The sequence below is a fragment of the Nycticebus coucang genome, chromosome 1 (assembly GCF_027406575.1).
Source record: "Nycticebus coucang isolate mNycCou1 chromosome 1, mNycCou1.pri, whole genome shotgun sequence".
In the NCBI taxonomy this organism is placed as follows: domain Eukaryota; kingdom Metazoa; phylum Chordata; class Mammalia; order Primates; family Lorisidae; genus Nycticebus; species Nycticebus coucang.
This window is the reverse complement of record NC_069780.1, coordinates 170,606,724-170,632,104: the sequence shown is the minus strand read 5'-3', so window position 1 is coordinate 170,632,104 and position 25,381 is coordinate 170,606,724. Positions and strand designations below refer to the sequence as shown.

Below are 25,381 nucleotides of genomic sequence, written 5' to 3'. Positions count from 1 at the left end.
TAGCATTTGACAATTGCTAAAGATTACATTCTAAGGAAAAAAGTAGGATTATGTTATGACTGGTGAGTTACAATGCCTTACTAAATGAATTTTTGACTGGTATCTGGCTCTCAGCTTGATTTACCACTGACTTTTTGAAAATGAAGATGAAAATGTTGGAAGCGAGAGCTGAGACTAATGTCATAGTCTGTCAAGACAAGAAGGACCTTAGACTTTTAAAGCCAAGCAAAAGGCTGTAAACAATGCCTTTTTGGGGAAATAACTCATGCAGTTCACAAACCAAAAGGCATTTGTTTAATTGATAAATCCCAAATGAACAATAACATTTATTATAGTTTGTATCATTTGTGCTAGTAGAATTTACAAATAACTTAGCCTGGGGTCTAATATAAGTACAATGAATGCAGAAGCGTTTACAATCATCGCAGGGAGAGTTGCTTCGACAAGAGCTTTGATGTGAATGAGCACAGCCTTTGGACACAGGCAGATCTTGGTATCCTTCCTAGCTCTGCACTTAACTTTATTTGGGTAAATTACTTAATTTCTCTGACCTCAGTTTCCTAATCTGAAAAAATGAAAAAAACAAAGGTTATCTCCAGAGTCCTTGTGAGCATCTGACACACAGTAAAGTGCTCAATAAGGAACTGTTTTCTCCCCTCCACTGGAATTCTTTTTTTTTTCTTTTCTTTTTGAGATAGAGTCTCACTATGTCGCCCTCAGAGGAGTGCCATGGCGTCACAGCTCACAGCAACCTCCAACTCTTGGGCTTAAGTGATTCTCTTGCCTCATCCTCCCAAGTAGCTGGGACTACAGGCGCCTGCCACAATGCCCAGCCATTTTTTTTTGTTGCAGTTGTCGTTGTTATTTAGCTGGCCAGGCTGGGTTTGAACCCAGGCTGGCACTGTAACCACTATGCTACAGGCACCAAGCCATTCCACTGGAATTCTTGAAGGACGACATGCAGTTTTCATTCACCTTGAATTCCAGAAATAAGGCACTAATATAACAAATTACAAAAAAAAAATAGTGGCTTAAAACAATATATATGTATTGTCTTACAGTTCTGGAGGTCAGAAGTCTGAAATGGGTTTCACTGGGCTAAAATCGAGGTGACTGCAAGATGTTCTTATGGAGGCCCCAGAGGAAGATTTGTTTCTTGTCTTTGTCAGCTTCTGGAGACCACCTGCATTCCTTGGCTCAAGGAATGGAGGCTCCTTCCCCCATCTTCAAAGCCAGCAGCGTTACATCTTCAAATTCAGTCTCTCTCTCTCCTAACTTTTTCTCCCCCTACCCGCTCTTGCTTTCGTTGTCACATTCCCTTGCCTGACTCAAGTTCTCCCTACCTCTTTCACTTACGCGGACCCTGTGCTTACATTAGGCTCACCTGGATAATCCAGGCTACTCTCCCATCTCCAAATCCTTATCTTATTCACCTGTGCAAAGTCCTTTCTGCCTTGTGAGGCAACAGTCACAGGTTCCAGGAATTAAGACGTGGCCATTTTTTCTTGGGGAGAGAGGGGAGGTAGCAGAATTATTCTGCCTACTACCACTATTATAGCACTAAAGTTTTGTTCATTTAATAGTTACTCTGGTATTTTTGACACTGAATTCAAGATATTGAGTGTAAAAGATAAGTGTCAAGGGAATTAATAAATTTCTCTTGCGCTTAGACTTAAAATTCTTTTGCTTTTAGCACTTTGTCAAATTTTTTCCACCACCTAACACAAGGTCTGCTGCAGTGGTTATTAAATCTAGCAAAAGGTAAAAGATTAAATTGAGTAGGGTCCACAGAATCTTTGCAAATGCAGAACCCCTCATGGTTTTATTTAAGTGCACTTTAAAAGTTATAAGGTACAGCTTGAGTGCTTTGAGGTTTCTCCATACTTCCTTCCAGAAAGGTTGTACTAGTTTGCAGTCCCACCAGCAGTGTAAAAGTGTTCCCTTCTCTCCACATCCGCGCCAGCATCTGCAGTTTTGAGATTTTGTGATGTGGGCCATTCTCACTGGGGTTAGATGATATCTCAGGGTGGTTTTGATTTGCATTTCTCTAATAGATAGGGATGATGAACATTTTTTCATGTTTGTTAGCCGTTCGTCTGTCTTTAGAGAAGTTTCTTTTGTTGTCTCTTGCCCATTGGCTTTTTTCATGTGGGTTCATTTGAGTTCTCCTAGTTATTAAGCTTTTGTCTGATTCAAAATATGCAAATATCCTTTCCCATTGTGTAGGACACTTGTACTAAACTGTTTATTGCAGCTCAATTTACAATCACCAAAATGTGGAAACAGCCTAAATGCCCACCAACCCAGGAATGGATTAACAAGCTGTGGTATATGTATACCATGGAATACTATTCAGCCATTAAAAAAAATGGAGACTTTACATCCTTCGTATTAACCTGGATGGAAGTGGAAGACATTATTCTTAGTAAAGCATCACAAGAATGGAGAAGCATGTATCCTATGTACTCAATTTTGATATGAGGACAATTAATGACAATTAAGGTGGGGGGAGGAAAAGCAGAGAGAGGGAAGGAGGGAGAGGGTGGGGTCTTGGTGTGTGTCACACCTTCTGGGGGCAAGACATGATTGCAAGAGGGACCTTACCTAACAAATGCAATCAGTTTAACCTGGCTTGTTGTATCCTCAATGAATACCCAACAATTAAAAAAAATACATAAATAAAAATACATAATAAAATAAAATAAAAAGTTATAAGGTACACATTGAGAAGGTGGAAGGACAGAAAGATGCAGGGACTGATAGATAATTAGATCAATGTTCTTAATTGTGTGGCCCAGGGGGTACATTTGGCCACACCTGGAGATGTTTTTAGTTGTTATATTTTAGGAAATTGTTACTGGCATCCAGCGAGTAGAGACCAGGGATGCTACTGAACATTATATAATGCACCAGACAGCTTTCAAAACAAACATTTTATCCAACCCAAAATGTCAATACAGCAGAGGTTGAAAAACACCAATTTAGATAAACCTTTGTAACTCAGTGCTTAAAACATTGTTTTGTACAGGAAGCCTTTACTAAATATTCATAGAACTAAATATAAAGGCCCACAGAAAAAATTGTGTTGTGGTTGATAGAAGGTTATACCTCCTGGACTCAAATCTTGCTCCTTTTCATTGTGTGATGCTGAGAAGTTACTTACCTCCCATCTTGCTTCAGTTCCCTCATCAGTTAAGAGGGAAAGTGAAAAGTAAGGAAATATATAATCTATGTGAAGATTTCAGCACATTTCCTACCCCAGTATGGGCTTGATGAATGACTGCTATTATTATTTTCTAAATGCCCAGCCAGACCAAATGCCAAATGATGAATTATGTAAGAGAATACTTTACAGATAAAATATTCCCACTGTTATAAAAATCAGTTAAATTATGTATCTTGTGTAGAAGCAGATAATTTGTTTGTCATGACAGGTAACATGGTATAATAGAAAAAGAACATGGGGTGGTGTTGTGGCTCACACCTGAAATCCTAGCACTTTGGAAGGCCCAGGAGGAAGAATTGCTTGAGGTCAGGAATTTGAGAATAACCTGAGCAAGAACAAGAACCCATCTCTACAAAAATATTTTAACAATTAGGTAGGGCATGGTAGTGTACACTTCTATTCCCAATTACTCAACAGGCTAAGGCAGGAGGATCCCTTGAGCCCAGGAGTTTGAGGTTGCAGTAAGCTATGATTATGCCATTGCACTCCAGCCTGGGTGACAGAGTGAGACTCTGTCTGAAAAAATTAAAAGCAAAGAAAAAAGAAAAGGAATATGGGATATAAAGGTAGCCTGATCCCAGGTTTTGTCAGAGAAAAAAGAGATTGTCTAGATTGTTTTAAAGCCCATTTAATGTATCAACAGATGGAGCTGGTCAACCAAAATGAAATGCACTAATCCCACTTATAAATGTGGTCCTCAGCATTATTTGTGACAGGCTCTGGTTCCCACCCCCATTATCATCTCAGGGTTGGTGGAGGGAATGGGCCTTTCCTTCCACTGAAGCTCAAGTGGGATATTCCTGAAACCAAGAAAGAGATTTCACACACATGCCTATCAAACACACAAATGTACAGCCTCATTTCTACCACCCTGAGACATATGACTCTGGATCCCCGGAGGAGAACAGTTGCAAGGTTATGGTCAAGGTGAATGCAGAGTAGGTTTTTCCCACTTCCCCTTGGGGCAGTCATGTGGTGAGGGGGCAGTTCCTGGTACCCAGATTTTCTTGTCTTCTCCAGGGTGAAAAGGGGGTAGATTGATGCCCTAGAGTACCTACCACAGACAAAGCAACCCTGTAGTTAGGACCACATTATGCCAAGGGCAATAAAGAAGTCAGACACGGTGGGGAGAGGCAAGATGAAGCCAGTCACCTGGACCCTGGAGAGCTGAGGTCATGACTCTACCTGACAAAACCGCAGATGCCACTGAGCACAGTATGGATATTGTCCAGAGACCAGAGGATTAGAAGGCAGCATGGAGATTTCCCTCGGCTCCAAAAGCATCCAAATTCTTTGCTGAGATAGGCCATGTGTGTGTCCTTTATACTCCCAGATGTAGTGTTGGATTGAATCAGGACCAGAAGGAGAAAGAAACCAGAAAGGCTAGGATTTTATCTAAAGGAGTTATCTACAAAAACTGCATTACTGAATCAGACAGACTTTATTAGATTGCAGTAAATTGCTTAATCAATATTCAGCCTATATTGAATTCCTAATATTCAAAGGGACCAGGGCTTGGGGGATAAGCCTTATAAAAAAAAAAAAAGTGGAAGCTCCATCTTCCTCCTGCACCATCTGAGTGCAGTGTGAGAAAATATGTGACCCCGCAACTCAAGGCAAGGAGTGTTTCTATTTTTGCTGACTTTATGGCTTTTATTACCCCAGGCACATACTCAAGGCATCCTCTGATTTTCTCCCACACTGAGCCTTGAAACCATGCCACGCACTCACACCAGTTATTAAATCATTTTTCTCCCATCAGAAATCTAAGCTTCTCCAAGAAGTCTTCCTAAACCATCAAAAAGCTTATTCCCTGATTTCACCTTGTCCAACTTGCAAGTTCCTTCTATGGTGGTCTCCAGCTTTTCACTTCACTTATTATTCCTAATACTTAGTAACAGTGCTCAAGTATTTAATCTTTACTTTTATTCTCTATCTTTTATATATGAATCAGGATTTCTAAGCCCAAATTTCAAGTTTGTAGAAAGCAGGTATTAGATGCTTTTTGTGCATTGCCTCGTGCAACTATTCAGACCAATAAGTGTTTTTAAATGGCCATGGTTGACAGAACTAAATTATTTTATTGTGGAATGTTTCTATGAAATGGAGCATTTTCTATTAGTTTCTGCCATAGAGTAATACTTGAAATATGGTTCGGTAAAATCTTACAGCTTTTTCACCATTAATAGGTGACATCCGACCAAGCACCAGTGTGTTTATTATGGTCAATGGATGCAGCGTATTTGTAACTGGTCTATTCCTGTCAACAAATCCATTATAAGTGGGGTTTATTATTGCATTGAGGTTGAGTTTGTTATTAAAGAAATTTTTTTAGATCTGAGGCAATAACTTGAACTGTTCTTTCAGACTATTCAGATTAAACCAGGTGCCTCGTGTTCGGTAGTAATTGCTAAATTATCTGGCAACTTCAGAAATGTATATTCCTGATATACAGCATTAGCCTATGGGAAAGGGGATAAAGGATGGTAAGATTTATCAATTGTCCCCTATTGAGCGTTGATACCTTATCCAAACCTTCATTGAGCATTGATACCTTATCCAATTTAATCATTGCAACATTCATTCACTCATTCTTAGCTACCATTAATTAATGACCCCCATTAAGCATTTTACATACACTTTATCATTAATTTTCAGAACAACCTACTTGTAAATTAAGTACCATTATTATTACTATGATGTAGATGAGGCAACAGAGAGCTGGAGAATTTAACTAAGACCCCAAATTTGCACATCTAGTATCTAGCATGATACTATTTCTTTCTCTTGCCCAAGTCCCTGCTTTTAACCATCATGATTTTACCAGTAAAATCATGGGTAGGGTAGGGTTTTCAAACTTTAAGCCCTCATCAGAATTACCTGGAGGGCTTCATAAAACACAGATGGCTGAGTGAAGACCACCTGAGTTTCCAATTCAAGAGGTGGTTGGGGCCAAGAATTTGAATTTCTAACTACTTCCCAGATGATGTCAATGCTGGTGGCCCAGGAAACCAACTTTGAGAACCAGTGAGTTAGTGTAGAAACAGAACTACTATAATAAGAAAAAACCTCGAACATACAATGACTGAAGTAAGGTTTATTTTTCTACTTCACGTTACAGACTGGGAGATATATTACAGACTGGCACCCAGGTTCCTTCCACTTTGCAGCTGGCTGGCCTCAGGCACTGTCCTTATCAGCCTGGTGGAAGCCAGGTCCCTGCCTCACTTACAATTGCAGCCTGTGGGAAAAAGAAAAAAGAAAAGTCAAGAGCAAGCCACTTCCTGTGATGAAAGGGATACTGAAGTTGCATCCTTTACATGTATACATACTACATTGTGAAAACTTAATCAGAGGCTGAATAGCCACGTGCCCAGCTGACCCACAACCAGGGGCCTGCCACACTGATATACCGCCATCAGCCTTTTCATTTGTAAAATAATGATCAGATATGAATTAGTTACCTTGTGCCAAATCATTAATATTCAAATATGACATGGTAAAATATGTAATAGGAACTTTTATTAAGAGATATTTTTATTTACCCAATCCTAGAATCTCTAAAACAGAAGGAACTTCTAATCCCTGCCATGAACTTCAACCAAGGTTCAGTTTCTTCCTGACATAAACACTTCAGCTCTCCCTGGCCTTCATAACACTAAGTATATTTTTCAGCATTATGGATATTTATACATGCATTATATAGAAATGTATGTATGTAGACAGCCATCTACACAGATAGGTACATACACTGTATATTAAAATTCAGTTAAGCTTCAATTTGGCGTAACTTAGTTGTAGCTTTATTTTGCTAATTTGAAGTAATATTCAACCTATTTAGCATGATCTCTCTCTGCTATAAATACCATTTCTCTCCCTCAATCCCAGCCAGATGGTATCTTTTCACCAGCAGGGGTCTTGGTCTGTGACATCTCAGATTGGCACCATTACATTTCTTAAAGAGCAACATTATGTTTATACTGCACTCTGCAAGCATATGAGTCATAGTTCAACCTTTCATTTCAGCTAAACATCACTTAACATCCTCCCTATGCCCGTGTAAGGCTGTTAAGGGTCCTGCCCCTGTGAGTGTCATCTAGGTGAACTTCTGTTTAAGCTGTTTTCTGTCTCAACAACGTATATGCTCAGGACATTCAGCGTGGTCCCTGACTCAAATAGTGACTTAGGGACACACAGAAAGTGGAAGCATTGTGGCTGCATTAGATGCCTTCATGCCCCACTAAATTTCTCTGTGATTAGTGTCATACCTTGGAGTTGTCACATGTAGTGTGTAAAAAGATGCTATGTCCCTAGGGAAGCACAGTCCCCAGCAGGGGAAAATGCTGCCATGGCTTTAGTGCCAGAATCGATGGGGCCACATCCACCACCTTATATTCCTGTGTTCATGTGCCAAGGCACTGCATTTTTTAAAAAAGCAAAAAACAAAACAAACAAACAAAAAAAAAAATGGCAAACAGAGAAACAGACCAAGAGCTCCCTCTGGCAGAAAATGCCACAGGTACACTAGTAAAAAGTCTTACTAGCCACAGGTCAGATGTGACTCACTGAGGAAAGTGGATAATTTTTGCTTGATGGTGAATCGTTAAAAGTGAACCAGATGATTAAACTTAATGGAACAGCTACATTAAACTAAAATTAGTGAAAACATGCCTCCGGCAGCCCACAACCTTTTATTTGTTGTTGTCTAACTTCTGTCTTTTACAGTGGCCATGATGGATGACATCACAAAAGAAAAACTCCAATTAAAATCTAAGTGCTCAATAAACCCCTAATGTCTGGTTGTCACCACCACTTTCACAGGCACTGGTGTCTTATGTTTTCTCTTCTCCCCAAGAATAAAGAGCTGGCCCCAGGGAGTGTAATGGAAGGGGAGGAGAGTGGAGAGGAGAGAAAAAATAAAGGCTTCTGGAGGTTTCTGCTGTGTGTACTCTGCCAGCCCCAGATAATGCACTTTGGGAGGAGGAAGGGGAGGAGGTTAAATTGTTTTATTATCAGACAATACCTGAGTGGAGAGAGGCATTTTTCCCAATGGTTTTCAAATATCGATAAATCAGAATTGTGATCTGCAAAGCCTTCCCTCTTCACCCTCTTATTTGGTGCCTCCTCTGCCCTTTACATTGTCTTGGGTGTTTATTCTACTAATCATTGAAATGGTCTCTCTTGACAGCTAAAAATAAGTTTCTGATTACTTTTACCTGAATAAATCATGTGGCCAGATATGGGACTCACCTAAGTGTACAGCATTACATTTTGAAAATACTGAAAGAACTGGGTGAGGAGGGTGTAGCATCTTGTGGAATGCAGAAGAGATTAAATCACCTGTAAAGACAACAGTTGCCTCCTGGTAGAAGAATACTGGCTTTTGATAACAGACTTTACCTTAGAGATACTGTGTGGATATCTTGGGCTTTCAGGGTCCTCAAAATAAAGTTCTCAAAGCCAACATAAAAGGGAAAGTATGCTGAGTATGAACGAAGGGCAAGAGTAGTGATATCAAGTTTGGAAGGTGCTCTGTAACTTATAAAACATATGTCGTGGGTGGCGCCTGTGGCTCAAGGAGTAGGGCGCCGGTCCCATATGCCGGAGGTGGCGGGTTCAAACCTAATCCCGGCCAAAAACCACAAAAATAAATAAATAAATAAATAAAAGAAAACATATGTCGTGCCTTTATGGCATGTTTTCACAGAAATTAACATAGTATTTGTATATGGTCTCTGACTAGATCTTCACAACAGTCTAGGCATATAGCTCTTACTAATCCTCATTTTATGGATGGTTTTGGCTCAGGGAGGCCAATTGACTCCATTTGGTGAGTGAAAGGGAATTAATGTGGCCCCTACTCAGGTTTGAGGGACAGCACCGCCCCTACCCCCCACGCTGTACCAGTTCACGGGGCACAGCTGCCCTAGAGCAAGGATCTGACCGGCAGGGACATCACTTCCCTTTCTCACGGGTTAATGAAATAGCTTTTTAAGAGCCTCCTTCAGTCATTAGAATTTGACGATGGAGAGTTAAACTTTCCCCAGTGGCTCTTTCTGTGTCATCATGGTTTCAACGCTTCCTTAGCAGGTCACATTACACCAATCACCGAATGCTCTTGTTTTACATTTCCTATTGGATTTGTCTCACTTCTAAGCAATTTCCTCCCCGTTCGCATTTATCTTCCATTATTTCTGTCAAATTGCTTTCAAGGCTACTAATTGTAGGAATAATTCTTTTCCCCAAAACACTGTGATTAACCAGCTTTAGCTGTGTGGCATTGAACGCACTTTGTCTCTAAAAATGAGGAAGCCGTACCAAATAATCTATAAAACCTCTTCTTGTGCTCAAGTTCTAATCTTCTGACACGAACTGTGTGATTTTGGAAAGACTACATAAACTGGAGTCTTTGTTTTCTTGACTCTACAATGATGGATTAAATTAGTTCGCATTTCCCAATGTATCTTTCTTGAAAAATTCGTGATGGGAGATACCTAAATGGGTTACCTCCACAAAAGGAGTCTTTAAAGAAGAAAGTTCAGGAAAGCTAGATTAAACAAAGTCACTGATTTCAAACTGCACTCACAGCTTTAGTACATTAATGGATGCCACCAAGTAAGAGGCAGAATGTGAAGCATTTCTTTATCTCAGCATTTGCGTAAATGATGCTACTCCAAGTGTTCCATTTTAATCTAGAGGATGCAGCACTGCCTTCCCGGTTGCTGTCATTGCCATGGTTATTGTAACATAGCCCACACTCTGCTTAGACATGGCTGGAACAAAGCAGAGATTAGGAGCCTTCCCACTAAAACTAACTTGTCTATATGTCGCTGATACTCATCACTCTGGAGCTTAAAAACATCCTCTTCAGGGCGGCGCCTGTGGCTCAAGGAGTAGGGCGCCGGTCCCATATGCCGGAGGTGGCGGGTTCAAACCCAGCCCCGGCCAAAAAAATCACAAAAAAAAAAAAACATCCTCTTCAATAAAAAACACTTTTAAAAAACTTGTGAATAGATTAATAAATTGTGGTATATGTATACCATGGAATATTATGCAGCCTTAAAGAAAGATAGAGACTTTACCTCTTTCATGTTTACATGGACGGAGCTGGAACATATTCTTCTTAGTAAAGTATCTCAAGAATGGAAGAAAAAGTATCCAATGTACTCAGCCCTACTATGAAGCTAATTTATGGCTTTCCCATGAAAGCTATAACCCAGTTATAATCTAAGAATATGGGGAAGGGGGAGAGGGATGGGAGGGGAGGGGGGAGGATGGGCGAAGGGAAGATGATTGGTGGGATCACACCTACGCGGTGCATCTTACAAAGGTATGTGTGAAAATTACTAAATGTAGAATATAAATGTCTTAACACAATAACTAAGAAAATGCCAGGAAGGCTATTTAACACATTAACCAGATGAAAATATGTCAAATGGTCTATAAAACCAGTGTATGGTTCTCCATGATTGCAGTAATGTACACAGCTATGATTTAATAATAAAAAAAAAAGTAAAAAACTTGTGAATAGGGTTAGATTATACAAAGACCTGTAAGATACCATCAAAATTTTGGGTGAGTGAGAAAAGGAGAATTAAGGAAACAAAGGGAACTCAATGCTTGGAAGTAATCTTTGGGATAGGAAACATCACCACTTGTCCAAGTTAGAGTCATCATCTTCCATGTTCATGGTATCTTAGAAGACCCATTTTATTGACAGTTAATCATCAGAGTTTCTGCCTGATTACCTTCCAGGAGCAGGGAACCCACTACCTATTTCAATTTTAAGCTAGCTCTAATTACTAGAAGATCCCTTCCTATCTCTTACTAAAATCTGAGTGTTAAATGTTATTGTTCCAAATGACCTTTCAAGTTATCTAACCAGGTGGTTTCAAGACATTGTCCATAGCAGCACTTACAATGTTTATCAAATCCTTCAAGTTGAATTTCATAAATAAATAAATATCATATTTTTCCAGAAAAGTGATCATAATCTCCATTAGTAAAGACTCAAGGAAATTTCCTAGTTCCCCTGAATTCACCAAGACAGTAAATTTCATGTAGAAGTAGAATGCACTCAAATCTCTCTGATTCAAAGACCAAAATTATTTTCTCAAGATTATATTGTTTCTCTAATATGTTTGTGTACATGTAAGTAAAGAGGAGAGTATATGAGTAGAATGTGAAATCTGTAGTGAAAATAAGAAAAGAATGAGGGTGTTCCCACACTCCCTGGATGAAGGGCTCAACTACAACTTGAATTTTACCTTAGAATTGAAAACAATGCAACCTAAACATCTGTACCCTCATATTAATTTGTAATTAAAAAATTAAAAATAAATAAGAAGGTAATGAAAGCAATTTCCAACCAGCCTAATATGTCCTTGGACGTAAGGCTGTGGCTCTTAGTTTTCTCTTCTTCAAAATAAGAAAGATAACTAAATTTTCCCCAAAATTCTGTTTCAGGTCTGGAAGAGTCTGTGTTCATTGATGAATGGAATTTACCATTGATAGGTTATGCAAACAGTAAAAAACAATATGTGTGCCTTACAAAAGATTGAATTAAAGTTAACATAGTATACACCATAAAGACAAAAACAGTTTAGGATCACATTCTTGACTTTTACTTTCTTTAATTTTTTTTTCTACACTAGTTACATTCAGACCAGGATAGAGGAGATGGATCACTTAAATATATCCTTTCAGGAGATGGAGCAGGCGATCTCTTCATTATCAATGAAAACACAGGCGACATACAGGCCACTAAGAGGCTGGACAGGGAAGAAAAACCTGTTTACATCCTTCGAGCTCAAGCTATAAACAGAAGAACAGGAAGACCTGTGGAGCCCGAGTCTGAATTCATCATCAAAATCCATGATATCAACGACAATGAGCCAATATTCACCAAGGAGGTTTACACCGCGACGGTGCCTGAGATGTCTGATGTTGGTGAGTGAGATGGGATTCAGTGAAAAACTGGCTGTCCTCTGGTGCATCCACTGAGTCAGGGATCTGTAGAGCCAAATTAACCGAATGGAATGAATTTAGATGCTAAATTCTACAATCCACATATGTCCTCTTTTATAAGTATCCTGTGGTGCCAATATTATTCTAAGCACATTTTGTTATGGTCTCTAAGAAAGTAGCATTTCTCTAAAGACGAGGAAGTGAAGGTAGCAGGGTGATGGCGGGCAGCAGAAGAAAGACCATCTCCCCTTTCCCAACACTGAATTCCCACTCCGTTCTGTTTCTGGGCTGAGAAACAGCAGCCTCCTTCATTACTTAGCCTACATTGGTGTTGGCCTCATAGGCTCGGGGTTCTATTCTCCCCAATAGACCATAAAACCTGAATTTGCAGTTCAGTCTAAAGAGTAGTGACAGTTGCATGAAGTAACTTGGGGAAGAGACTCAGAGACTCAAAGACAAAGAAATATTTTCATCTATAAACAATATAGGAGTGATTTCTAAAGGACATATCCTTTTCTACTTGGTGGAAATTAAAAGACTTCCGTAACATTAATAGTGTGAATTAATATTTTATGCACAGTTCCACCACCAATTTTAAACTTGATGTGTATGCATTTAATTTGTTTAAATTGGAAGAAGGTAAACAGGATTTAAATTAAGGGAAAAAAATCATTATGTCACTCAGCCATATTAAAATACTTCATGGGAGACAGTGGCAAATTTTAGACTACTTACGTAAAGGGTTATTTTTATTTTCACTCTGTCAAATTCAAAAGGATTGAAATTAAATAACTTTATTCTGATTCTGTGAGTTGGGATACCAGAGATATTGTAGTTAATAGATCCAAGACATGGAAAATACCTATGATTGTAAGACATCTACATTTTTCTAATAAAAAATTTGCTCATCTCAATTATTTAAAACCATTTTTTTCTTACAAAAATCATGAACACTCACCAAAGTGAAGAGGGTTATTAGAATATTTAAGGAGGCTAGTTTGTTAGGAAAACACATTTTTTTTTTTTTCTCAAGCTGATAAAAGACGGAAGAGTTAATGAAGGATAGTTATTTTGGATAGTCTCGTCATCAGCACCACGCAGGGCAACTGAAACCAGCTGTGCAGTGGTGCACCACACAACTCTAGGGGGCGCCATTCACTTTAGAAAACATTATACAATTAAATATGTATTACAAATATTTGAGGGTAGCTGGCAGTAACATGTCTTGAGAAAAGGAAGGCTTTTTTCAATTTGCATGCAGGTATAGGTATATTGATATTCATCTTTATCATAAATTAACATGTCATTATTGTGATACATGAAGGTATCTTTTAAAAAGTTCATAAAGCTAGTTGGACAGCTAACAACAGGGAGACAAAAATGAACTTTGATTAAACAGATCTGAATTTGAAACACTCTCCACTACTAACCAACAGTGTAGCCTTGAACAAATTATTTGATTTCCCTGGTCCTCCCATTCTGTATCTAGAAAAAAAGAAAAAATGAATGTCAACTCCTAAGAGTTATCATGAGGATTAGATGAGGCAACAAGCATGGAACCCCTAGTAAAATATCTGGCAACTAATAGGCACTTAACACATCCAAATAATCGTATTCATAAGGCAGTCAAATTTTGTATTAATGTCAAATGAGAACGTGGGTGTTTGTTGACTGCCATTAGCTCTCACTTTGACATGAGGGGTGCTCTCACTCTCCCCACCTCCCTCGCCAACTCAGAGGGGTGGGTGGTCTCGCCAATACATCAGCCCTATACACGCAGAGCATCCGACCCTAACGTAGTACAATTTATTTGTCCAATAAATGAAATCGGTTAGCTAGTACAAAAGCAATGTAGAGATTTAATATTCCCTAGGTGTCACTTCCCTGCCCTTTTTGTGGACTGGAGAACTGTGGCAGTATGCTTACTGAGCATCTGATATGAATATCAAAAGTCAGCCACAAAATTATTTTAATGATTTTAATCAATTTTAAAGGTCACAGACCTTTTGAAAATCAGATAAAAATCTATGGACTTTCTTATTAGTGAAATAGGCATTTAAATGTATACAAAAAATTTTGCATGCAATTTCAGGGGGTTAGGGATTGAGGGTTATTAGGCAACTGTGCTCCCTAAAATAAGAAGGCTGGCCTAAAATGTAATAGCCTTTTTTGTATAATTAATTATAATCATCTTTTGGAATTACAGCTTCCAGATTTTTATGCTCTAGTCTTCTAATTAATTCTTTTCTTTTCTTTTTTTTTTTTTTTTGTAGAGACAGAGTCTCACTGTACCGCCCTCGGGTAGAGTGCCGTGGTATCACACAGCTCACAGCAACCTCTGACTCTTGGGTTTACGCAATTCTCTTGCCTCAGCCTCCCTAGCAGCTGGGACTACAGGCGCCCGCCACAACGCCTGGCTATTTTTCTGTTGCAGTTTGGCGGGGGCTGGGTCCGAACCCGCCACCCTCGGCATATGGGGCTGGCTCCCTACTCACTGAGCCACAGGCACCACCCTTCTGATTAATTCTTTATTTAATCCAAAACAGTTAAGGTTCAAATTCTTTCAACCTCTTAGAATTATCAGGTATATTTATCATTTAGGATGTTTAGATGGACAAGTAACAAGAAACCGAACTCAAACTAGTTTAAACAATTAAAGTATTTTACTTGTTACATTACTTAAGTCTGAAAGCAAAGCAGGCCTTAGATATGACTTGCTCTGGGTTCTAGCTATTTCTCTGGAATTTTTATTCCACTTTGTCCTCAGGCTGTCATTTCTAAGATGACAAAATAGCTACTGCAAATATACATCTGCACACATTACAGTCCAGGAGAAAAAGTATCTTTCGTAAACAATCTCCTGTGGACAAAGTAATGCAAGATGGTGGTTGACTTAGTCCTGGATAACTTAAAAGAATCACTATGGCAAGAGTCCAGTCAAATCCCACCATTGGAAAGGGGTTAGAATCAGTCCTACCCAAAGTCATGGTCATCTGCCTGCTTCTCTTTAACCTAATCCCTACGATGCTTTTTTTTTTTTTTAAGACTTAGACTCACTCTGTCACTCTGGGGAGAGTGCCATGGCATCATCATAGCTCACAGCAATCTCAAACTCTTGGGCTCAAGTGATTTTCTTGCCTCAGCCTTGGAGTAGCTGGGACTATATGTGCCCACCACAATGCCCAGCTAATTTTAGTAGAGATGAGGTCTCACTCTTGTTCAGGCTGGTCTTGAACTCCTGAGCTCTAGCAATCCTACTGCCTTAGCCTCCCAGAGTGCTAGGATTACCAGCTACGATTACAACCATGCCCAGCCTTAATCCTTACAACGTTGATCACACTCCTGTAGCCTGAAGAAACCATTCCTTTTTAACGGAGCATCCTGCTAAACGTCTCCACTTTCTTGCCATGATAGTTCTACACGAAATTAACACTGTGCTTTTTCTGTGTGTATCCAAGATGGTAATGAACCCTGGACTTGTTTTCAGTTTGTGCTTCTGTCATTACAGGTACATTTGTTGTCCAAGTCACTGCGACTGACGCTGATGATCCGACATATGGGAACAGCGCTAAAGTCGTCTACAGTATTCTACAGGGACAGCCCTATTTTTCAGTTGAATCAGAAACAGGTTAGAATTCTTTTTTGATCATTTTTTTCTCAATCTGTAATTTTTAATTGGTGTTGTCAGCTGAGCTAGCATATTTTTTAATAAAAACAATCAGTGTGATTGAATTTTCTTACATTCATCTACCAAATGCTAATGATATCATTATAAACATGACATCTGGATCATTTTAATCAAGAAATCTGACAATGAATCTTTCGTCTACCATGTTTATATGGGGTTGATCAAGAAAAAATTATGCATTACTTTGTTTTTCCCTCCAGTTTGAAACTAAAAGATCAGCCCTTTCTGATAGCTATTAGGACTGTTGACATTAGATTTTGATTCTTCTTTTTCTAATTATTTAGTAGGAATGCATCTCTCTATTCTGCTCTGAAGCCAGATACAGCTATGTGATTTATTTGGGTAAACAAAATGTGGCAGTGATACAAGTCATTTTTAAATACAACTTTTAGAGTTGGTACACAATTCACCACATTCCCTTCCCCTTACCAGAGTGATCATGGAAACTAATGTTCGGATGGACCCTGTAGCCTGGATATCTGGGTAGCCTCATGAGCAGAAGTTCCTACTTGTTTGCTTGGAGCATAAACAAAAAAATAAGTGTTAGTTGTGCTACTCTACTAAGATTTTGCCTTATTTGTTATCACATCATTGTCTAGCCCATCCCAACTGATACAGCCCTAATCAAAATGAATTGGATATGGAATACATTTTTCAACATCTCATTTTTCTGTGTTTTCTATCCTATAATGATTTGTCTTTCAGTAAATACCATTTGCTTGTATATAGCAAGTTCTATACCAAGTTTTGCTATCATAATGAGTTAATTTCCTTTTATACATTTTTCAAGCATCTATTATTGTTAGTAGAAAGTTAAATCCCTCTAGGTTACCACATCCAGTTGGAAATCAATGTGTTAAGAGATACAGTGAACTTGAAAAGAATCCCAAGGAGAAAGAAAATGTCGGGTTGAAAAACAATGAGGATAAGAAATTAGAATTATTCAACTCACAGGACAAAAGGCTGAGGTGATCTCCGGTATCTAAATAGAAAAGTAAAATTATTTGGAGAACAGAAAGCAGCTGTACTTTCACTGAATCCTGGACTATAAGAATAAAATTGACCTGTTGTCTGAGGTATCCTTGTTAAAAATAAAAAAATATATTTTCAGCTCCATTAGTTGTTGAACACTGGAACACTCAAACAGAAGTTATAAAGTCTTCTCCAGTGATTTTTGAAAGAAAGTTAATATAAGCATAAACCCTGCATGGAAATGAGGTGAACTTTTAGAAGTTCTTTTTAACTATTTTATAACTACCTAACAACAGAAATAAATTTAACCTAACTGAAGACTGTTGATTGCTGTTGGGACCAGTTCAACTAAAATTCACATCAGGCTTTAGGAAAACTTAAATTCTCTAGGATCATACAAGATGATAATTATGAGAGATGCTGCGTTTTCTTCAGACCATAGTTCTGTGATTTAGAAAATCCTCAGAAGTTTCATTATGGTACCTATTTAGGAATAATTAGCTAATTCAGCAATGTGAAGCACAAGAGTTAGTTCAAGCATAGAGCTTTCTTAATTTTTCCATAATCATCTAAATGTCTTTTATTAAGCAGCTTCTATAGAATACCTTTATACCACATGCCAGCTTAGAGTTTGCTGTCTCATAACACCTACTAGTCAGGCCAGGCACAGTGGACATTTATAATCCTAGCACACTGGGAGGCCAAGGCAGGAGGATCATTTGAGGTCAGGAGTTGGAGATGAGCCTGAGCAAGAATGAGACCCCATCTGTACTAAAATAGAAAAATCAGCTGGGCATGGTGGTATGCCTGTCATCCCTGCTACTCAAGAGGCTAAGGCCGGAGGATCACTTGAGCTCAGGACTCTGAGGTTGCCACTGCATTCTGGCCTGAGCAACAGGGCAAGACCCTATCTCAACAAAACAACAACAACAAAAATCACATATCTATAATGTGATTATAGTATTAAGTCTTATAACATTGAATAGTCTATATCCTGTTGCAAGATTTGACTTGTACTTATTCTCATTCTTCTCGTATCACAGGCTTTTTAAAAATATATCAATCTGCCCTGTGTGGTTATAAAATTCTTCAGTATAAACGCCATATGTAATCATCTTTATATCACCATGACATCTGCATAGTGTTTTGCATATTGTAGGTGACAGTTTATGGTTGTTCACATAAATAAATGATTCCATAAAGCATTCTTAATACATCCCTCTTCACTCCTACATTTCATATCTGTAGGTATCATCAAGACAGCCTTACTCAACATGGACCGAGAAAACAGGGAGCAGTACCAAGTGGTGATCCAAGCCAAGGACATGGGCGGCCAGATGGGAGGATTATCTGGGACCACCACCGTGAACATCTCGCTGACAGACGTCAATGACAACCCTCCTCGCTTCCCCCAGAGTAAGAACATTTAATTGGACGAGTTTCTTCCATCCGTTTTTGTAAAACGCCAACATTGAGAATTATTTTCCATTGTCATCAAAATTAGTGGATTTAGTAAGAACTGGCACTTTTATTAAAAAATGAATTGGCAACACTGCTTACACTCAGGAAATGTGAACATTTATGATTCTCTGTTGGTAATTAGCTGAGCGATTTCTGATATGGTGGTTGTTGTAAAGGCAACATCATTGTTTCATTTTTCCTTATTAAAAAAACGACCACAGACATAAATCTGCTCATGCAGAACATATGTATACAAGCATGCTGGTATTTGTTAGGAAAAATTTGACTTTATGTTTTGTGAATTTAATCGGGCATGTAATCTCTTTTAAATCCTTCCAAAGCTTTGTAAGGGGAGGATTTATCATTTTACTGTTTCTAAAAATACATCTGTGAAGTGACTATGTACTTAATCCATTTGTAATCATACATAGTTTTCTACATTATGGCTAATTGAGATACTGAAAGTCATCTCTAAAAATCATTAACTCTCGTGATTCGATAGGAAGGAAGAGAAGGAAAAACAACACCCAAGACTACTGACTTGGGTTCAGCAGTATGCTAAACTCACATGGAGCCGCCCGAGAGGGAACTGGTTTTAATGTAATTTTTCTTCTCAGAACAAAATCCCTTGCTGACCATGATCCCCTAAGGAAGTTATTTCAGTCATTACATAGAAAACCAATGGCATTTTGAAAAGCTGACCAGCTAATGTGGGCTACCTTTAGAAGGGAGATGTCCGTGGATCAGCAGGCGATGGTTTTAGTTTTTGTATTTTTCAAGTATTTAATCAGCTAAATGCACAAATAGAAAAGCTCATTAATTTCTGACATAATGAGTAAAAAAAAGGTATTATGAACCCTAAAATTTTCACCAGAAAGGCTTCAGATGGAAATATCAGAATTACCAACACTTTGCCCCAAACCCTCCTTTCCAGTATGGGCATGCCCTGGGGAGGACGACAGAAAGGCTCCCCAGCACCTCGGTGCCACAGGGATTGTAACTCATTCAGCTCTTTGCTTGGCTGGCCTGTGACTTGTCACTGGGCAGCGTGCCAAGGAAGGGAGACAAGAATACAGAAAGGGCAGGAGGACCTAAAAATGGAAGCTGACTACACCAGAGGAATACTTAACCTGTTTTATCATTTCACCCAGGATGAGCCCAATTTATAGGGAATGACTAGTATAGAATGCCTAGATTTTAGTGGTGCCATAGTCTAAGTTTTTTTCCAAAATTATTTGTATGAATGGAAAATATAATGAATAAGAGTAGAGTAAGTTTTGTTTTTACTTTTTATTTATTTATTTGTTTGTTTTTTCTTTCTTTATTTTTTGTTGTTGTTCTAAAGCATGTTGGCCTGGCAGATCTAAACTAAAACTCACATTTAATCTTCTTAAACTAATTTTACTACATGATGACATAAGAAATATATCTATCTATAAAATACAGGTTTTGAACTATTAATACAGATCCAAGTATGGGAGAAACCTATGCATAGAAAAAAAGTACTGTAACAAAATTTAAATAAAGAGTTAAACAAAAAAAAAGTTAAGAGTTTTATCAACATATTTATCTATGTCCCTAACCTTGCGACTGGATCCAACTCTGTGTATGAGTGAAAGAATGTCTACCTGGATACAGTCTCCAAATTGCTGCAATTTCTCTCTGCAGTAGCAGAGAGAACTCTTCTAAAGAAGACCTAGTAACTGGCTTAAACTCACAGTGCAGGTTAAATCCTCATCTACTCTTTCTTTCTGATAGATTAAGTGAACAGGGGGCTTTGAAACCTGTGCCTCCTCAGTCCAGCCATTCTCACAATCACACCATAAACTCTGAAGCCTGTTTACAGGACGAGAAAAGTGTTCCCCATTTGCACGGAGACAGGTCATGAAATATAAGAAATATTCTTAACAACCACGAAAGTAAAGACATAAGGAGAACAGGCCACCATTAATTATTTAGAGGAAAGCACAAATCTGCCTGCATCCCTGGTAATGTCAGAAAGAACTGTTAGAAGATGGGTTGTGTTTTTATGATGATCAAGTGGCTTAGTCTGTGTTCGACTTATATCTGTCTGGTGATTAACAGGTACCTACCAGTTTAAAACTCCAGAATCTTCTCCACCGGGTACACCAATTGGCAGGATCAAAGCCAGCGACGCTGACGTGGGAGAAAACGCCGAAATTGAGTACAGCATCACAGACGGTGAGGGGCTGGATATGTTTGACGTCATCACGGACCAGGAAACCCAAGAAGGGATTATAACTATCAAAAAGGTAATGCCTCTTCTTACACACCATACAAATGAAAACACATCGACTTGGCTCTTGTTCCCAAGTTACCAGGGACAATTATTAATGTATCCCACAAAAAACATCACTTTAGATTCTTATTTAGCTAATAACTGATTTAAAACACTGATTCTAATTATACTGAGACTCTCGGGTTGGCTTTTAGGTGTCCAAAATAATCTCATACACTTATTAGTTTTATACTTTCAATAGATTTTTATTAAGAACTCCCTAAGTAAATAAACACAAATAAATGATATGTACAGTAAAAACCATAAAGTCTTTACATAAAAAACAAGTAAAGTAACTTCTTCAGTTAACTTATTATTATTTTTTTAAGCATCAAAAGATAGACAACTAATATTTATAAATAAAAGATAATTTCGAAAGTTAACTGATGACTCCATACTGAATCTCAAAGCATTCTATAATAGACATACTCTTATTTGACAATGTGAATGTTACTTTCTTTGCATTATTATTATTATTGCATAATGTTTCGATGTAGCAATTGTCTGATTCCTTTTCTGAATGTATTTATGTTTGTTCATTCTTTATGAGGTTTTTGTTTCTAGTCCTTATCTTTAACATTGATTTTGTGAAGGCAAAAAAATGAAAACCTAATAAACACATGTATATGTAAAAAAAAAAAGTAAAGTCACTATCATAAATGAGCAATAAACAAGCTATGCCAGACACCGTTCTGGGTGCCAGAGGTGCAATGTCGCGTTGAACAGATGGTCTCTGCTGTCATCAAACTTCCTGTCTAGGGGAAAAAAGACAAGAAAGCAAGGAAATAAACACACAAATGTGATGCAAGCTTCAGAAAAAAAAAAAAAGGTAATGAAAGCAGTGATCAAGATGACAAATTACAGAGAGAGGGTATATACATACCACACATTCAAATTAAGTAACGTGAATTTCCTGAGACCCCGTTAGCTACTCTCTGGAACACAAAAATAAGTCTTTTGTATTCTACAGTCCCATTTTTCCCATTTCTCCCTAATGTATGTTATTTTACCACTCAGAGTGATATACAAAAGTGTGGAAAAAATTAAACCAATAAATTTTATACTTTAAGACAAAAAAAATGCAAATTTTGATTAATTTTTTATGATTTCACTTTCATTCACTTTTATTACATTGGAATAATATTTTCCTCTCCCTTTTACACTATTATCTTTGCTGGCAAATATAAGCATAGGTCAGTGGTTCTCAACCTTCCTAATGCTGCAGCCCTTTAATACAGTTCCTGTGGGTCACGACCCAGAGGTTGAGAACTGCTGGCATAGGTGGATATAAAGAACTAGAAACTCTTTCTTTCCTCCTAAGTTTGCATTACATGTCTTAATATCAGGAAACACAATAAAACATGTTTAAGTGACACTCAGATCAGTGTTTCATACTATAATATAATTAGGAAGCCCATTAGTGTGCATTAACCTTTTTAATTTTCTTAGTGCCTTATCAGATTTGAACTGAAATTTTGCCTCGCCGACTAAATTGCATTCACTAACGTCTTGATTAATTGCGTTTCTGATGAGCCTTGTCATAGTATCATCTAAAACTACAAGTCAGCAGTAAGCATTAGGGCTTGCTCTGTCCCCAAAAGCAGAGATACTTTTCCTAAAGACCTTTGACAACAATGCTTATTACCTTCTTTGGCAAACCCATATCAGAATATCATTTGGAATATTTTATTACCTTGTGTAAAAAAAGTGTAAGCTATTTTATCTGAATGAGGAGGTGGGAATCACAATGCAAATCTATAGTTCCCAGTCCTACGCAGACTTTAGACTAGGGCAGGGGTTTAATAGTATAGACTCCCATCCCCACTCCACATATTTTGGTCTAGGGAGGGGCCCAGACGTGGACTAGTTTTAAGCATTCATCAGGTACAATTAATGCCAGACATAATAACATCTGACAAAATTATCTGCATATTTACCAACTTGCCCCTGGCAGTGGCCCCCTGTAGTCAAATATAAAGATTTTTTAAGGGGAGCAAGGGTGGGCTGCTCCAGAGTCCTGCTTCCAATTTCCCTCTGACTTGGTATGATGCCTTGCACCTCAGCACCCACTTTTAAGTGTAAAGTGGTCCTTGTTCCAGCCCACACTTTCTTCAGGGTTGTTTAACAACTGAACCTTTCACAGATTTAGTAATAACTGCCCACCAAATGGTTTAGGTATAAGAAAACATAACTACACTGTATCTTCCCTGCTTCTGCCCAATATGACACTATAGTGTAGGGACTTCTCTAAGCAATATGGTTACATTTATTTATCAGTGATTTACAACAAAAATGCTTCATGGCTTGACTTTCTATGTCCTGGCTACTTTAAATATGTCCTTTCTCTCCAACACCCACCCCCAAGTTCTTGGACTTCGAAAAGAAGAAAGTATATACTCTCAAAGTGGAAGCATCCAATCCTCACGTTGAGCCACGATTTCTCTATCTGGGACCCTTCAAAGATTCCGCCACGGTTAGAATCGTGGTGGAGGACGTGGATGAGCCTCCTGTCTTCAGCAAACTGGCCTATGTCCTACAAATAAGGGAAGATGCTCAGATCAACACCACAATAGGCTCAGTCACAGCCCAAGATCCAGATGCCTCCAGGAATCCCGTCAAGTAAGCACAATTCTGACCCTTGTCTCTTTCAGGAGCCTCAATTTATATCCGATGATCTGCCTGCATGTTAGAAAAGATGAATCCCTCTTTTTTCAATTAGAAAGTTGTGTTTTCCTGAAAAAACTAAACAGCACCTTTAGCCTTCACTGCTCACTTCATGAATGTAATTTTGGCAGCAATCCTGTAGTCCTTCGATATCCTTGAGGGATTGTTTCCAGCACCCCCCTCCACACCAAAATTTACATATGTTGAAGTCCATTATATAAAATAGGGTAGTGTCTGCATAGAACCCAAGCACATCCTCCCCTGGCCCTTATCTCCAGAGTACTTGTAATACCTAACACAATGTTAGTAATAGGTAAATAGTTCTTACCCTGATTTTTAAATCTGTATTATTTATTACCATATTGGGATTTTTGTTGTTGTTTTCTTTTTTATTTATTTATTTTTTAAATAGTTTCAATTTGCAGTCCATGAGTGCAGAACTCACAGATACAGACAGCTGACTTGTATAAAACCAAAATATACAAAATTTGAAGGGGGGGGGAAACAAAATGAGCTATATAGAGTTTGTTATGGCTTACATAGAAATAGTATAAGGTGAGGTAGCTGAATGGCCTGGGACTTTTTTTAAGGTTTAAGATATTTTTAAGCTTGAGACTTGTCAAAGAGTATAGAAAAAGTATCATGATTTTTAACAAGCCAGGCTCTACAGGGCAAGAGAGACTTTTCCAGTGTGGATGAACCTATTGTGTAACACACACTTAGAGGCAAAATTATGTTCCATTTGGATGCATAATTTTTTCTCTTAAAGATGTAAACAACAACTATTTCCTAATATATGTCTATGAAATCCTGGGGAAATTAATGGAGCAGAATCCAAATTTATGCCACGTATGCAAGCCCTGCTTCCCTGTACTCTTGTTACACCTCAGCTGTAAATCATGTTGGAGGAAGGCCTTCTTGCTCCTACAGACCACCAATGATTCTCTATTCTAGAACCTGGTTAGAAAAATACTGGAGTCAACCAACCTCCAGCCTTCAGCCAGTAGCTTAGTTGACTATTATAAGAAAAGTCATAACCCACAATATCATTATGTAAAGGATTCCCCATAAATGAAGTAAACAGATTAAAAAGCTCTGGAATTCACAAACAGATTCTGATCAGGATACCAGCCAAGTGCCAGGTATATTTAGGCACTAAGGAATACAGTCCTGATTTCATGCAACTTACATTCAGCTTACATTCTTTATTTTTATTTTTATTTTGAGACAGAATCTTACTCTGTTGCCCAGGCTAGAGTGCCATGGCATCAGCCTAGCTCACAGTAACCTCAAGCTCCTGGGCAAAAGTGATCCTCTTGCCTCAGCCTCCCAACTAGCTGGGACTACAGGCACACACCACCACAATACCCAGCTAATTTTTCTATTTTAGTGGAGAAGGGGTCTTGCTCTTACTCAGGCTGGTCTCTAGCTCCTGACTCAAGGGATCCTCCCACCCAGGCCTCCCAGAGTGCTAGGATTATAGGCGTGCACCATTGCATCTGCCTGCAGCTTACGTTCTAATTGGGGCAGACAGAAATAAACAAGTAATAAATATGTACTATATCAGGTGAAAATAAATTGGAAGCAGGAAAGTAAAGCAGAGTAAGGAAATGAGGAGGCCTCGGGTGCTATTTCAGATGATGTGGTCAGGTTTGCCCTGCTTGGTAGAGAATCGTTTGAGAAAAGACTTGACTGAAATTAAAAGATGAACTATGCTGATACCTAGGGGAAGACCATTTCAAGAAGAGAAAAAAGCAAGAGTTAGGTCTGATATCAAAGCTGGCTTCGCATGTTGAAAGAGAAGCAAGGACGCCTACAGAGCTGGCAGAGAGCGAGGGAGGGAGGAGAGGTCAGGTACAAGGCCACGGGGAGGTCTGGTAAGTGGTGGCGAACGTGGAACATCCTATGGGGCTTTGAAGCCCGTGGTAAAGATTGGATTTTATTCAGATGGAGATGAGAAGCCACCGGAAAGTTCTAAGTAGAAGAGTTACTTAATCTAAAACTACATTTTTGAAAGATCACACTGGCTGCTGCATGAAGAATATTATTGCAGACAAAAGATGCTGAGGCTCTGAGCAATCATGGTCTAAATTTCAGTCCTTGA

General features: G+C 38.5%; 1 protein-coding gene across 2 annotated transcripts in view; it reads left to right on the top strand.

Annotated features, from left to right (window-relative positions):
* CDH6 (cadherin 6) overlaps positions 1-25,381 on the top strand; it is a 125,110-nt gene that overhangs the window by 82,003 nt on the left and 17,726 nt on the right. For both annotated transcript variants that reach the window (XM_053592753.1, XM_053592760.1), the window contains exons 3-7: positions 11,881-12,175; positions 15,702-15,821; positions 18,102-18,269; positions 20,400-20,587; positions 22,979-23,232. In XM_053592753.1, the coding sequence (XP_053448728.1) occupies positions 11,881-12,175; positions 15,702-15,821; positions 18,102-18,269; positions 20,400-20,587; positions 22,979-23,232 (1,025 nt within the window). The remainder of the gene's footprint in view (positions 1-11,880; positions 12,176-15,701; positions 15,822-18,101; positions 18,270-20,399; positions 20,588-22,978; positions 23,233-25,381) is intronic.